Raw genomic sequence first — 14,301 nt, 5'->3', positions numbered from 1 at the left:
TCAGTGTTGCTAACTGAGGCCAAGCCAGAAGAGCATTGAATATCGCTCTTAACTCCAGAATATTTATTGGAAGGAGTTTCTCCTCCTGAGTCCACGATCCCTGTGCCTTCAGGGAATTCCAGACTGCACCCCAACCTAGAAGACTGGCATCTGTTGTTACAATTGTCCAATCTGGCCTGCGAAAGGTCATACCCTTGGACAGGTGTACCCGAGACAACCACCAGAGAAGAGAATCTCTGGTTTCTTGATCCAGATTTAGCAGAGGGGACAAATCTGTGTAATCCCCATTCCACTGACTCAGCATGCATAATTGCAGTGGTCTGAGATGAAGGCGCGCAAATGGCACTATGTCCATTGCCGCTACCATTAAGCCGATTACCTCCATACACCGAGCTACCGAAGGGCGCGGAATGGAGTGAAGAACACGGCAAGCATTTAGAAGTTTTGATACCCTGGACTCCGTCAGGTAAATTTTCATTTCTACAGAATCTATAAGAGTCCCTAAGAAGGAGACTCTTGTGAGTGGGAATAGAGAACTCTTTTCCTCGTTCACTTTCCACCCGTGCGACCTCAGAAATGCCAGAACTATCTCTGTATGAGACTTGGCAACTTGAAAGCTTGACGCCTGTATCAGGATGTCATCTAGATACGGAGCCACCGCTATGCCTCGCGGTCTTAGAACCGCCAGAAGTGAGCCCAGAACCTTTGTAAAGATTCTTGGGGCTGTAGCCAACCCGAAGGGAAGAGCTACAAATTGGTAATGTCTGTCTAGAAAGGCAAACCTTAGAAACCGATGATGATGATCTTTGTGAATCGGTATGTGAAGGTAGACATCCTTTAAGTCCACTGTGGTCATGTACTGACCTTCTTGGATCATGGGTAGGATGGTCCGAATAGTTTCCATTTTGAAAGATGGAACTCTGAGGAATTTGTTTAAGATCTTTAGATCCAAAATTGGTCTGAAGGTTCCCTCTTTTTTGGGAACCACAAACAGATTTGAATAAAAACCCTGTCCTTGTTCCATCCGCGGAACTGGATGGATCACTCCCATAACTAGGAGGTCTTGCACACAGCGTAGGAATGCCTCTTTCTTTATCTGATTTGCAGATAGCCTTGAAAGATGAAATCTCCCTTGTGGAGGGGAAGCTTTGAAGTCCAGAAGATATCCTTGAGATATGATCTCCAACGCCCAGGTATCCTGAACATCTCTTACCCACGCCTGGGCGAAGAGAGAAAGTCTGCCCCCTACTAGATCCGTCGCCGGATAGGGGGCCGTTCCTTCATGCTGTCTTAGAGGCAGCAGCAGGCTTTCTGGCCTGCTTGCCTTTGTTCCAGGACTGGTAAGGTTTCCAGGCCTGCTTAGATTGAGCAAAAGTTCCCTCTTGTTTTGAAGCGGAGGAAGTTGATGCTGCACCTGCCTTGAAATTTCGAAAGGCACGAAAATTAGACTGTTTGGCCTTTGCTTTGGCCCTGTCCTGAGGAAGGGTGTGACCCTTACCTCCAGTAATGTCAGCAATAATTTCCTTCAAACCAGGCCCGAATAAGGTCTGCCCCTTGAAAGGAATGTTGAGTAATTTAGACTTCGAAGTCACGTCAGCTGACAAGGATTTAAGCCATAGCGCCCTAAGCGCTTGGATGGCGAATCCGGAATTCTTAGCCGTTAGTTTAGTCAAATGAACAATGGCATCAGAAACAAATGAGTTAGCTAGCTTAAGTGTTCTAAGCTTGTCAATAATTTCAGTCAATGGAGCTGTATGGATGGCCTCTTCCAGGGCCTCAAACCAGAATGCCGCCGCAGCCGTGACAGGCGCAATGCATGCAAGGGGCTGTAAAATAAAACCTTGTTGAATAAACATTTTCTAAAGGTAACCCTCCAATTTTTTATCCATTGGATCTGAAAAAGCACAACTGTCCTCAACCGGGATAGTAGTACGCTTTGCTAAAGTAGAAACTGCTCCCTCCACCTTAGGGACCGTCTGCCATAAGTCCCGTGTAGTGGCGTCTATTGGAAACATTTTTCTAAATATAGGAGGTGGGGAAAAAGGCACCCCCGGTCTATCCCACTCCTTGCTAATAATTTCTGTAAGCCTTTTAGGTATAGGAAAAACATCAGTACACACCGGTACCGCATAGTATTTATCCAGCCTACACAATTTCTCTGGTAATGCAACTGTGTTACAGTCATTCAGAGCAGCTAATACCTCCCCAAGCAACACACGGAGGTTCTCAAGCTTAAATTTAAAATTAGAAATCTCTGAATCAGGTTTCCCCGAATCAGAGATGTCACCCACAGACTGAAGCTCTCCGTCCTCATGATCTGCATATTGTGACGCAGTATCAGACATGGCCCTTACAGCATCTGCGTGCTCTGTATTTCTCCTAACCCCAGAGTAATCGCGCTTGCCTCTTAATTCAGGCAACCTGGATAATACCTCTGACAGGGAATTATTCATGATTGCAGCCATGTCCTGCAAGGCAATCGCTATGGACGTCCCTGATGTAATTAGCGCCATTTTAGCGTGCATCCCCTGAGCGGGAGGCGAAGGGTCTGACACGTGGGGAGAGTTAGTCGGCATAACTTCCCCCTCGTCAGAATCTTCTGGTGATATTTCTTTTATAGTTAAAGACTGATCTTTACTGTTTAAGGTGAAATCAATACATTTAGTACACATTCTCCTATGGGGCTCCACCATGGCTTTCAAACATAATGAACAAGTAGTTTCCTCTGTGTCAGACATGTTTAAACAGACTAGCAATGAGACTAGCAAGCTTGGAAAACACTTTAAACAAGTTTACAAGCAATATAAAAAACGTTACTGCACCTTTAAGAAACACAAATTTTGTCAAAATTTGAAATAACAGTGAAAAAAGGCAGTTACACTAACAAAATTTTTACAGTGTATGTAACAAGTTAGCAGAGCATTGCACCCACTTGCAAATGGATGATTAACCCCTTAATACCCAAAACTGAATAATAAAAGACAAAAACTTTTTTTTTTTTTTTTTTTTTTCAAACAGTCACAACAACTGCCACAGCTCTACTGTGGCTTTTTACCTCCCTCAAAAACGACTTTGAAGCTTTTGAGCCCTCCAGAGATGTCCTGGATCATGCAGAGGGAAGCTGAATGTCTCTGTCAGTATTTTTAGCTGCACAGAAAAGTACTAAAAAAGGCCCCTCCCACTCATATTACAACAGTGGGAAGCCTAAGGAAACTGTTACTAGGCAAAATTCAAGCCAGCCATGTGGAAAAAAAACTAGGCCCCAATAAGTTTTATCACCAAATACATATAAAAATGATTAAACATGCCAGCAAACGTTTTATATTACATTTTTATAAGAGTATGTATCTCTATTAATAAGCCTGATACCAGTCGCTACAACTGCATTTAAGGCTTTACTTACATTAGTTTGGTATCAGCAGCATTTTCTAGAAAATTCCATCCCTAGAAAAATATTAACTGCACATACCTTATTGCAGGAAAACCTGCACGCCATTCCCTCTCTGAAGTTACCTCACTCCTCAGAATATTTGAGAACAGCCATGGATCTTAGTTACTTCTGCTAAGATCATAGAAAACGCAGGCAGATTCTTCTTCTAAATACTGCCTGAGATAAACAGTACACTCCGGCACCATTTAAAAATAACAAACTTTTGATTGAAGAATAAACTAAGTATAAAACACCACACTCCTCTTACGACCTCCATCTTGGTTGAGGCTTGCAAGAGAATGACTGGATATGACAGTTAGGGGAGGAGCTATATAGCAGCTCTGCTGTGGGTGATCCTCTTGCAACTTCCTGTTGGGAAGGAGAATATCCCACAAGTAATGGATGATCCGTGGACTGGATACACTTAACAAGAGAAAGGATTTTTTGCATAAATTGGAGACCACTTTCATCCCTTTTCTACTATATTAGTGAGTTTGGGAGTTTCTCACTGTGGGACATCCAACAGGTTTGTGCTGGTCTCTTCTCTCTACTATATATCTTAAAAAGTAAATCCCCAAATTGATACCTTAATAGTAAAAAAACACATAAAACATGGTAATAATCCCCATTACTGCTTGAGACATAAAACAAAACCTCTCTACAGAAATGCCTATTGCTCACTGTTAAGATTCCAAAGGCAAAAGAAAAAAACACAAATGCATGTTTAACCATAGCTTCTTCAAGGCACCTTTTATTTTCTGTTATATTTGTTTTTAATTATATTTATATAGTCGTTTTATATTTTAAGTTTCAATAAGCTTACTTGGGGTGGGGTACTTTACATTGTGGTTTTGAATCAGGTTATAAGATTGTGTTTTTTTGAGTGCCTTTCAAATGCTCTTTTTTTTCTCTTTTCTCATTTATTTAAAAAATGTATACCTTTCTAACGTGAGCAGTTGTATCAAGTGCTGGTAGCTGTACTGTGTAACAGACACAGTGTACAATGTTGCATCCCAGCCAACAGGGGCAGCGTCATACCAGCTTGTGGCTCCAAGTACTGGATGGTTGGCTATAATTAAACTCTATGTTAAACCTTGAACATATGTTTTAATTTTTTGAGGTTCAAATGAAAGCTCTTGGTTAAGAAGGTGCAGCTCATTTTCTAGTTCTTGTATACTGCATATTGGGGGGGCACAGTTTTTATTTTTTTTATTTTATTAAGCAAGACCTGAAACCTGGAATTTCCCTACTTTTTTGTTTTAAAATGCAAATTTTGGTATCAAGTTTTTTGCCACAAATTAAAGAATTAAAAGGGACATTAAACACTTTCAGATGGAAATAAGAAATGATAAATCGTGTATATATATATATATATATAGTTAGCAATATACTTTCATTATTTATTTTATTCCCTTTTCCTGTAATTCCATTCTGAAATTGTGAGCTTATCAATTCCTGTTAAAAATGGAAGTGAAGAACACTGTTATATTCCACACAGCCATTGGCTGCACACTCTAGTGACCTATGTCTCTAATTGGCCACAGTAGAGAAGGTAACCTAAGTTACAACATGGCAGCTCCCATTGCTTTATAGACACTAACAATTTACTAATTTTGTCAATGTTTAAACAGCTAATGAAACTTTAAAAAAACATAATTTATGCTTACCTGATAAATTTATTTCTCTTGTAGTGTATTCAGTCCACGGATCATCCATTACTTATGGGATATATTCCCTTCCCAACAGGAAGTTGCAAGAGGATCACCCAAAGCAGAGCTGCTATATAGCTCCTCCCCTCACATGTCATATCCAGTCATTCGACCGAAACAAGACAAGAAAGGAGAAACCATAGGGTGCAGTGGTGACTGGAGTTTTAATTAAAATTTAGATCTGCCTTAAAAAAGACAGGGCGGGCCGTGGACTGAATACACTACAAGAGAAATAAATTTATCAGGTAAGCATAAATTATGTTTTCTCTTGTTAAGTGTATTCAGTCCACGGATCATCCATTACTTATGGGATACCAATACCAAAGCTAAAGTACACGGATGATGGGAGGGACAAGGCAGGAACTTAAACGGAAGGAACCACTGCCTGTAGAACCTTTCTCCCAAAAACAGCCTCCGAAGAAGCAAAAGTATCAAATTTGTAAAATTTTGAAAAGGTATGAAGCGAAGACCAAGTCGCAGCCTTGCAAATCTGTTCAACAGAGGCCTCATTCTTAAAGGCCCAGGTGGAAGCCACAGCTCTAATGGAATGAGCTGTAATTCTTTCAGGGGGCTGCTGTCCAGCAGTCTCATAGGCTAAACGTATTATGCTACGAAGCCAAAAGGAGAGAGAGGTTGCGAAGCTTTTTGACCTCTCCTCTGTCCAGAGTAAACGACAAACAGGGAAGAAGTTTGACGAAAATCTTTAGTTGCCTGTAAATAGAACTTCAGGGCACGGACTACGTCCAGATTATGCAAAAGTCGTTCCTTCTTTGAAGAAGGATTAGGACATAATGATGGAACAACAATCTCCTGATTGATATTCCTGTTAGAAACTACCTTAGGTAAAAACCCAGGTATAGTACGCAGAACTACCTTGTCTGAATGGAAAATCAGATAAGGAGAATCACAATGTAAGGCAGATAACTCAGAGACTCCTCGAGCCGAGGAAATAGCCATCAAAAACAGAACTTTCCAAGATAAAAGCTTAATATCAATGGAATGAAGGGGTTCAAACGGAACACCTTGAAGAACTTTAAGAACCAAGTTTAAGCTCCACGGAGGAGCAACAGTCTTAAACACAGGCTTAATCCTAGCCAAAGCCTGACAAAAAGCCTTGACGTCTGGAACTTCTGCCAGACGTTTGTGTAAAAGAATAGACAGAGCAGAAATCTGTCCCTTTAACGAACTAGCAGATAAGCCCTTTTCTAAACCCTCTTGTAGAAAGGACAATATCCTAGGAATCCTAACCTTACTCCATGAGTAACTCTTGGATTCGCACCAATATAAATATTTACGCCATATCTTATGGTAACTTTTTCTGGTAACAGGCTTCCGTGCCTGTATTAAGGTATCAATAACTGACTCCGAGAAGCCACGCTTTGATAGGATCAAGCGTTCAATCTCCAAGCAGTCAGCCTCAGAGAAATTAGATTTGGATGATTGAAAGGACCTTGTATTAGAAGGTCCTTCCTCAGAGGCAGAGACCATGGTGGACAGGACGACATGTCCACTAGGTCTGCATACCAGGTCCTGCGTGGCCACGCAGGCGCTATCAGAATCACCGATGCTCTCTCCTGTTTGATCTTGGCAATCAGTCGAGGCAGCAGCGGAAACGGTGGGAACACATAAGCCATGTTGAAAACCCAAGGGGCTGCTAGAGCATCTATCAGCGCCGCTCCCGGATCCCTGGACCTGGATCCGTAACGACGAAGCTTGGCGTTCTGGCGAGACGCCATGAGATCCAGTTCTGGTTTGCCCCAACGATGAACCAGCTGAACGAACACCTCCGGATGAAGTTCCCACTCCCCCGGATGAAAAGTCTGGCGACTTAGAAAGTCCGCCTCCCAGTTCTCCACGCCTGGGATGTAAATCGCTGACAGGTGGCAAGAGTGAGACTCTTCCCAGCGAATTATCTTTGAGACTTCTAACATCGCTAGGGAACTCCTGGTTCCCCCTTGATGGTTGATGTAAGCCACAGTCGTGATGTTGTCCGACTGAAATCTGATGAACCTCAGTGTTGCTAACTGAGGCCAAGCTAGAAGAGCATTGAATATTGCTCTCAACTCCAGAATATTTATTGGGAGGAGTTTCTCCTCCTGAGTCCACGATCCCTGAGCCTTCAGGGAGTTCCAGACTGCGCCCCAACCTAGAAGGCTGGCATCTGTTGTTACAATCGTCCAATCTGGCCTGCGAAAGGTCATACCCTTGGACAGATGGACCCGAGAAAGCCACCAGAGAAGAGAATCTCTGGTCTCTTGATCCAGATTTAGTAGAGGGGACCAATCTGAGTAATCCCCATTCCACTGACTTAGCATGCATAATTGCAGCGGTCTGAGATGCAGGCGCGCAAATGGCACTATGTCCATTGCCGCTACCATTAAGCCGATTACTTCCATGCACTGAGCCACTGACGGGCGTGGAATGGAATGAAGGACATGGCAAACATTTAGAAGTTTTGATAACCTGGACTCAGTCAGGTAAATTTTCATCTCTACAGAATCTATAAGAGTCTCTAGGAAGGAGACTCTTATGAGTGGTAATAGAGAACTCTTTTCCACGTTCACTTTCCACCCATGCGACCTCAGAAATGCCAGAACTATCTCTGTATGAGACATGGCAATTTGAAAACTTGACGCTTGTATCAGAATGTCATCTAGATACGGAGCCACTGTTATGCCTCACGGTCTTAGAACCGCCAGAAGTGAGCCCAGAACCTTTGTGAAAATTCTCGGGGCCGTAGCTAACCCGAAGGGAAGAGCTACAAACTGGTAATGCCTGTCTAGAAAGGCAAATCTTAAGTACCGATAATGATCTTTGTGAATCGGTATGTGAAGGTAGGCATCCTTTAAGTCCACTGTGGTCATGTACTGACCCTCTTGGATCATGGGTAGGATGGTTCGAATAGTTTCCATTTTGAATGATGGAACTCTTAGGAATTTGTTTAAGATCTTTAGGTCCAAGATTGGTCTGAAGGTTCCCTCTTTCTTGGGAACCACAAACAGATTTGAGTAAAATCCTTGCCCTTGTTCCGTCCGCGGAACTGGGTGGATCACCCCCATTACTAGGAGGTCTTGTACACAGCGTAGAAATGCCTCTTTCTTTATTTGGTTTGCTGATAACCTTGAAAGATGAAATCTCCCTTGTGGAGGAGAAGCTTTGAAGTCCAGAAGATATCCCTGAGATATGATCTCCAACGCCCAGGGATCCTGGACATCTCTTGCCCACGCCTGGGCGAAGAGAGAAAGTCTGCCCCCCACTAGATCCGTTTCCGGATAGGGGGCCATCCCTTGATGCTGTCTTAGAGGCAGTAGTAGGCTTTCTGGCCTGCTTGCCCTTGTTCCAGGACTGGTTAGTTTTCCAGGCCTGTCTGTAACGAGCAACAGTTCCTTCCTGTTTTGGAGCGGAGGAAGTTGATGCTGCTCCTGCCTTGAAGTTTCGAAAGGCACGAAAATTAGACTGTTTGGCCTTTGATTTGGCCCTGTCCTGAGGAAGAGTATGACCCTTACCTCCAGTAATGTCAGCGATAATTTCTTTCAAGCCGGGCCCGAATAAGGTCTGCCCCTTGAAAGGAATATTAAGTAATTTAGATTTAGAAGTCACGTCAGCTGACCAGGATTTAAGCCATAGCGCTCTGCGCGCCTGGATGGCGAATCCGGAGTTCTTAGCCGTTAGTTTAGTTTAATGTACAATGGCATCAGAAACAAATGCATTAGTTAGCTTAAGTGCTTTAAGCTTGTCCATAATTTCATCCAATGGAGCTGTGTGAATGGCCTCTTCTAGAGACTCAAACCAGAATGCCGCAGCAGCAGTGACAGGCGCAATGCATGCAAGGGGCTGTAAGATAAAACCTTGTTGAACAAACATTTTCTTAAGGTAACCTTCTAATTTTTTATCCATTGGATCCGAAAAAGCACAACTATCCTCCACCGGGATAGTGGTACGCTTAGCTAAAGTAGAAACTGCTCCCTCCACCTTAGGGACCGTCTGCCATAAGTCCCGTGTAGTGGCGTCTATTGGAAACATTTTCCTAAATATAGGAGGTGTGGAAAAAGGCACACCGGGTCTATCCCACTCCTTGCTAATAATTTCTGTAAGCCTTTTAGGTATAGGAAAAACGTCAGTACACACCGGCACCGCATAGTATCTATCCAGCCTACATAATTTCTCTGGAATTGCAACTGTGTTACTGTCATTCAGAGCCGCTAAAACCTCCCCTAGCAATACACGGAGGTTCTCAAGCTTAAATTTAAAATTAGAGATCTCTGAATCCGGTTTCCCTGGATCAGATCCGTCACCCACAGAATGAAGCTCTCCGTCCTCATGTTCTGCAAACTGTGACGCAGTATCGGACATGGCTCTCACAGCACCAGCGCGCTCTGTCCTTATCCCAGAGCTATCGCGCTTGCCTCTTGGTAATTTAGATAATACTTCTGTCAGGGTATTATTCATAATAGTAGCCATGTCTTGTAAAGTGATTTGTATGGGGGTCTCTGATGTACTTGGCGCCACAATATCACGCGCCTCCTGAGCGGGAGGCGAAGGTACTGACACGTGAGGAGAGTTAGTCGGCATAACTTCCCCCTCGTTGTCTGGTGATAATTCTTTTACAGATAAAGACTGACCTTTATTATTTAAAGTGAAATCAATACATTTAGTACACATATTTCTATGGGGCTCCACACTGGCCTTCAAACATAGTGAACAAACAGATTCATCTGTGTCAGACATGTTTAAACTGACTAGCAATGAGACTAGCAAGCTTGGAAAACACTTTAAAATAAATTTACAAGCAATATAGAAAACGCTACTGCGCCTTTAAGAAGCACAAAAAACTGTCACAGTAGAAATAACAATGAACCAAATCAGTTATAGCAACCAAATTTTCACAGTAAAAGTATTAAGTTAGCAGAGCATTGCACCCACATGCAAATGGATGATTAACCCCTTAATACCCAAAACGGATAATTAATAGAGAAAAAAAACGTTTTTAACACAGTCAAACACACTGTCACAGGTCTGCTGTGACTGATTACCTCCCTCAAAATGACTTTTGAAGTCCCTTGAGCTCTCTAGAGACGTCCTGGGTCATGCAGGAAGAAGCAGGAAGACTGAGACTGAATTTTTACTGCGCAAAAAAGCGCTAAAATAGGCCCCTCCCACTCATTACTACAACAGTGGGAAACCTCAGTTAACTGTTTCTATGCAGAAATATAAGTCAGCCATGTGGAAAAAATCATGCCCCAATAAGTTTTATCACCAATGTACCTCCAAAAACGATTAAACATGCCAGCAAACGTTTTAAACATCCTTTTTTTTTTTTTTTTTTTTTTTTTTTTTTAAAAAGAGTATGTATCTCTATTGGTAAGCCTGATACCAGTCACTTCTACTGCATTTAAGGCTTATTACATTACTTCAGTATTAGCAGCATTTTCTTAGTCAAATTCCATTCCTTAGAAAATTACTTTACTGCACATACATTAATCAGCCTGATACCAGTCGCTTTCACTGCATTTAAGGCTTTTTTACTTACATTACATCGGTATCAGCAGTATTTTCTTAGTCAATTCCATTCCTTAGAAAAATATTTTACTGCACATACCTCATTTGCAGGAGACCCCGCACGCTATTCCCTTTCTGAAGTTACCCCACTCCTCAGAATGTGCGAGAACAGCCAGTGGATCTTAGTTACTTCTGCTAAGATCATAGAAAATGCAGGCAGATTCTTCTTCCAAATACTGCCTGAGAGAAAAACAGCACACTCCGGTGCCATTTAAAAATAACAAACTTTTGATTGAAGAAATAATTAAGTATAAAACACCACACTCCTCTCACGACCTCCATCTATGTTGAGGGTTGCAAGAGAATGACTGGGTATGACATGTGAGGGGAGGAGCTATATAGCAGCTCTGCTTTGGGTGATCCTCTTGCAACTTCCTGTTGGGAAGGGAATATATCCCATAAGTAATGGATGATCCGTGGACTGAATACACTTAACAAGAGAAATATATCTACGTGTTATTCTCAATTGCTCTTTCCTTTGAATGCTTCATTCTGTCTAGCATTTGTTTAGTGTTCAATGTCCCATTAAGATCGATATAGAACATCCTTGCGTATTAAAATATTGTCCACCACTGAAAACAAGTAGCATAAACTCACCTTCTGTTTTTATAACCTTTTCAATGTTTGATGTAGATTTTTTTACAGATAGTGACACAGCTTTTTCTTCAGAATTCTCTTCAAGTTTAGACAATTCCTTTTCTACATCAAATCTAAGAGAGGAAAATAATCAGCTATTTATTTGGTACTTACAACAGCATACACTGAATTCAAAGTATTATCAATATTTTTTTTTTTTAAATGATTTGGTTTTGATTAAAAAACCTTTTTGTAGAGCTGCATGAGGTGTTCCCAATAACATGACCCTGAATGGGTTAGACGATAGAGGGACATGAAAAGCAAAATTTTCTTTCACGATTCAGACAGAGAATACAATTTTAGAAAACTTTATTTCAAACATTCTCATTTCTCTTGGTATTCTTTGTTGAAGGACCAGCAACATAATACTGGGAGCTAGCAGAATATATCTGGTGAGCCAATCACAATAGGCATATATGCACAGCCACTAATCAGCAGCTAGCTCAAAGTAGTGTATTGTAAAGTTGTTAAAAATTGCATACTCTATCGAAATTATGAAAGTTTAAATTTTGACCTTATTGTCATTTTAAGCACATAGTAATATTTATTTAAATAAAATGTTCTTATGAAAATGATCACTTTATTTTTACACTAGAATGTCCCTTTAATATATTGAACAATTCTTATAACTGATTAAGATTTAATAATTAGACTTAAAGGGACACTGAACCCAAGTTTTTTTTATTTTGTGATTCAGATAGAGCCTGCAATTTCAAGCAACTTTCTAATTTACTTCTATTATCAATTTTTCTTCGTTCTCTTGGTATCTTTATTTGAAAAAGCATGAATGTAAGCTTACGAGCCGGCCCATCTTTGGTTCAGAACCTGGGTAGCACTTGCTGATTGGTGGATACATGTAGCCACCAATCAGCAAGTACTACCCAGGTGCTGAACTAAAACATATAAATTATGCTTACCTGATAATTTCATTTCCACTGTTACGAGGAGAGTCCACGGCTTCATTCATTACTTGTGGGAAATACAAAACCTGGCCACCAGGAGGAGGCAAAGACATTCTGCCGAGGGAACAAGGAACAGTAGGAGAAATATCAGGGTATAAAAAGGTGCCAGAAGAAAAACAAAATAATTTTAGGTTCGCCGGGCGGGAGCCGTGGACTCTCCTCGTAACGATGGAAATTAAATTATCAGGTAAGCATAATTTATGTTTTCCATCTAATACAAGGAGAGTCCACTGCTTCATTCAATACTTGTGGAAAACAAATACCCAAGCTCTAGAGGACACTGGATGAAAAATGGGAGGGTAAAAAGTAAGCAGACCCTATTCTGAGGACACCACAGCCTGTAAAACCTTTCTCCCAAAAGCTGCTTTAGCTGAAGCAAAAACGTCAAATTTGTAATACTTTGTAAAAGGATGTAAGGAGGACCAGGTAGCCGCCTTACAAATCTGCTCCATAAAGGCCTCATTCTTAAAGGCCCAAGAAGAAGCCACAGCTCTAGTTGAGTGAGCCGTAATCCTCTGAGGAGGCGTATGTCCAGCTATCTCTTAAGCCCAACGAATCATGCTCTTCAGCCAAAATGATAGGGAAGTAGAAGAAGCCTTCAGCCCCTTGCACTTCGCCGAATAGACAACAAACAAAGCTGAAGTTTGTCTGAAATACTTCGTAGCCTGAAGATAGAATTTCAAAGCTCGAACCACATCCAAGTTATGAAGTAACCATTCCTTCGAAGAAGGAGGTATAGGACACAAGGAAGAAACCACAATCTCCTGATTAATATTGCGATCAGACACCACCTTAGGGAGAAATCCCAGTCCAGTGTTAAGGACAATAGTCTAAAGTAAAGAAAAGATACACCATAAAGAGCACTCGCTTAGGTATTATTAGGATGAAAGAAACGACATACAGTAGGATGAAATAAAATATAACCTTTATTGGATAAATAAATAAAAGAGGGAGGGGGGGGAGTCCCCTCAATATTAAAATATATTTTTTTTTTATATGTACAGTGTATAACATTAAGTCCAATTAATTTACTAGTATGCGAGGTGAGGAGCACCCCAACTATACAAGTTGATGAAAATAGATTAGATCGAAATAATAGCTGTATATAAAGCAAATAACAAAATAGGAACATAGTCCCACAAGGTCCGGTGATAACGTGTAACCAAGTAGATATAACGGTACTATAGCGTAATGTCAAGTAAATACTTAGTCACTGTAGAACATATTTCAGACAGCTGGCTAAGACAAATAATATACAACAAGTGTCAGTTAGACTATAGTAAGTAACCAAGTTAGAGTACTAGTAAGTAGCTAGATCTAAGGGATATGTTCCCCAAACTGGTACCAATATCCATTAAACCAGTCCCCAAAATACAATAAAGCTTATAGGATCATATATATACTAAATATATGTGGAACATATTTCACACATATACACAAATTAACGTTATGCACAGAGTAATGTCGCCTTGATGCGCATTTCACCTCAGCTTCTTCAAAAGGTGAGTGTGAAGGACAGCCTTATCTGCATGGAAAACTAGGTAAGGAGGCTCACATTGTAAGGCCGCTAATTCAGACAGACAGACCCTCTGCATGCCGAAGCAATGGCCAGTAGAAAAAGAACCTTCCAAGACAGTCTTAATGTCAAGAGAATGCATAGGCTCGAACGGAGGCCCCTGCAAAACCCTCAGAACCAAATTCAAGCTCCAAGGAGGAGCAGAATGTCTAAACACAGGCCTGATCCAGGACAGAGCCTGAACAAAAAAGACTGAATATCAGGGAGCTCAGCGAGCGTCTTGTGTAACAGCACAGAACAGTCGAAATTTGTCCCCTTAAGGAACTGGTGGCAAGTCCCTTCTCCAAACCGTCCTGGAGGAAGGAAAGAATTCTGGAGACCCTGACCTTATGCCAGGAATATCCATGAGAATCACACCAGAGTAAGTAGGTTCTCCACACCTTATGAAAGATACGAAGGGTGACCGGCTTTCTGGCTTAAATGAGAGTA

The 14,301-nt window shown here is 41.4% G+C and overlaps 1 protein-coding gene across 1 annotated transcript in view; it reads right to left on the bottom strand.

Moving 5' to 3' along the window:
• Positions 1-14,301, bottom strand: part of SPAG1 (sperm associated antigen 1) — a 501,191-nt gene that overhangs the window by 350,331 nt on the left and 136,559 nt on the right. Inside the window, exon 6 of the mRNA XM_053715918.1 lies at positions 11,296-11,408. Within this exon, the coding sequence (XP_053571893.1) occupies positions 11,296-11,408 (113 nt within the window). The remainder of the gene's footprint in view (positions 1-11,295; positions 11,409-14,301) is intronic.

The sequence above is a fragment of the Bombina bombina genome, chromosome 5 (assembly GCF_027579735.1).
Source record: "Bombina bombina isolate aBomBom1 chromosome 5, aBomBom1.pri, whole genome shotgun sequence".
In the NCBI taxonomy this organism is placed as follows: domain Eukaryota; kingdom Metazoa; phylum Chordata; class Amphibia; order Anura; family Bombinatoridae; genus Bombina; species Bombina bombina.
Note: the sequence above shows the minus strand (reverse complement) of the source record. Positions and strands in the feature narration are given on the sequence as shown.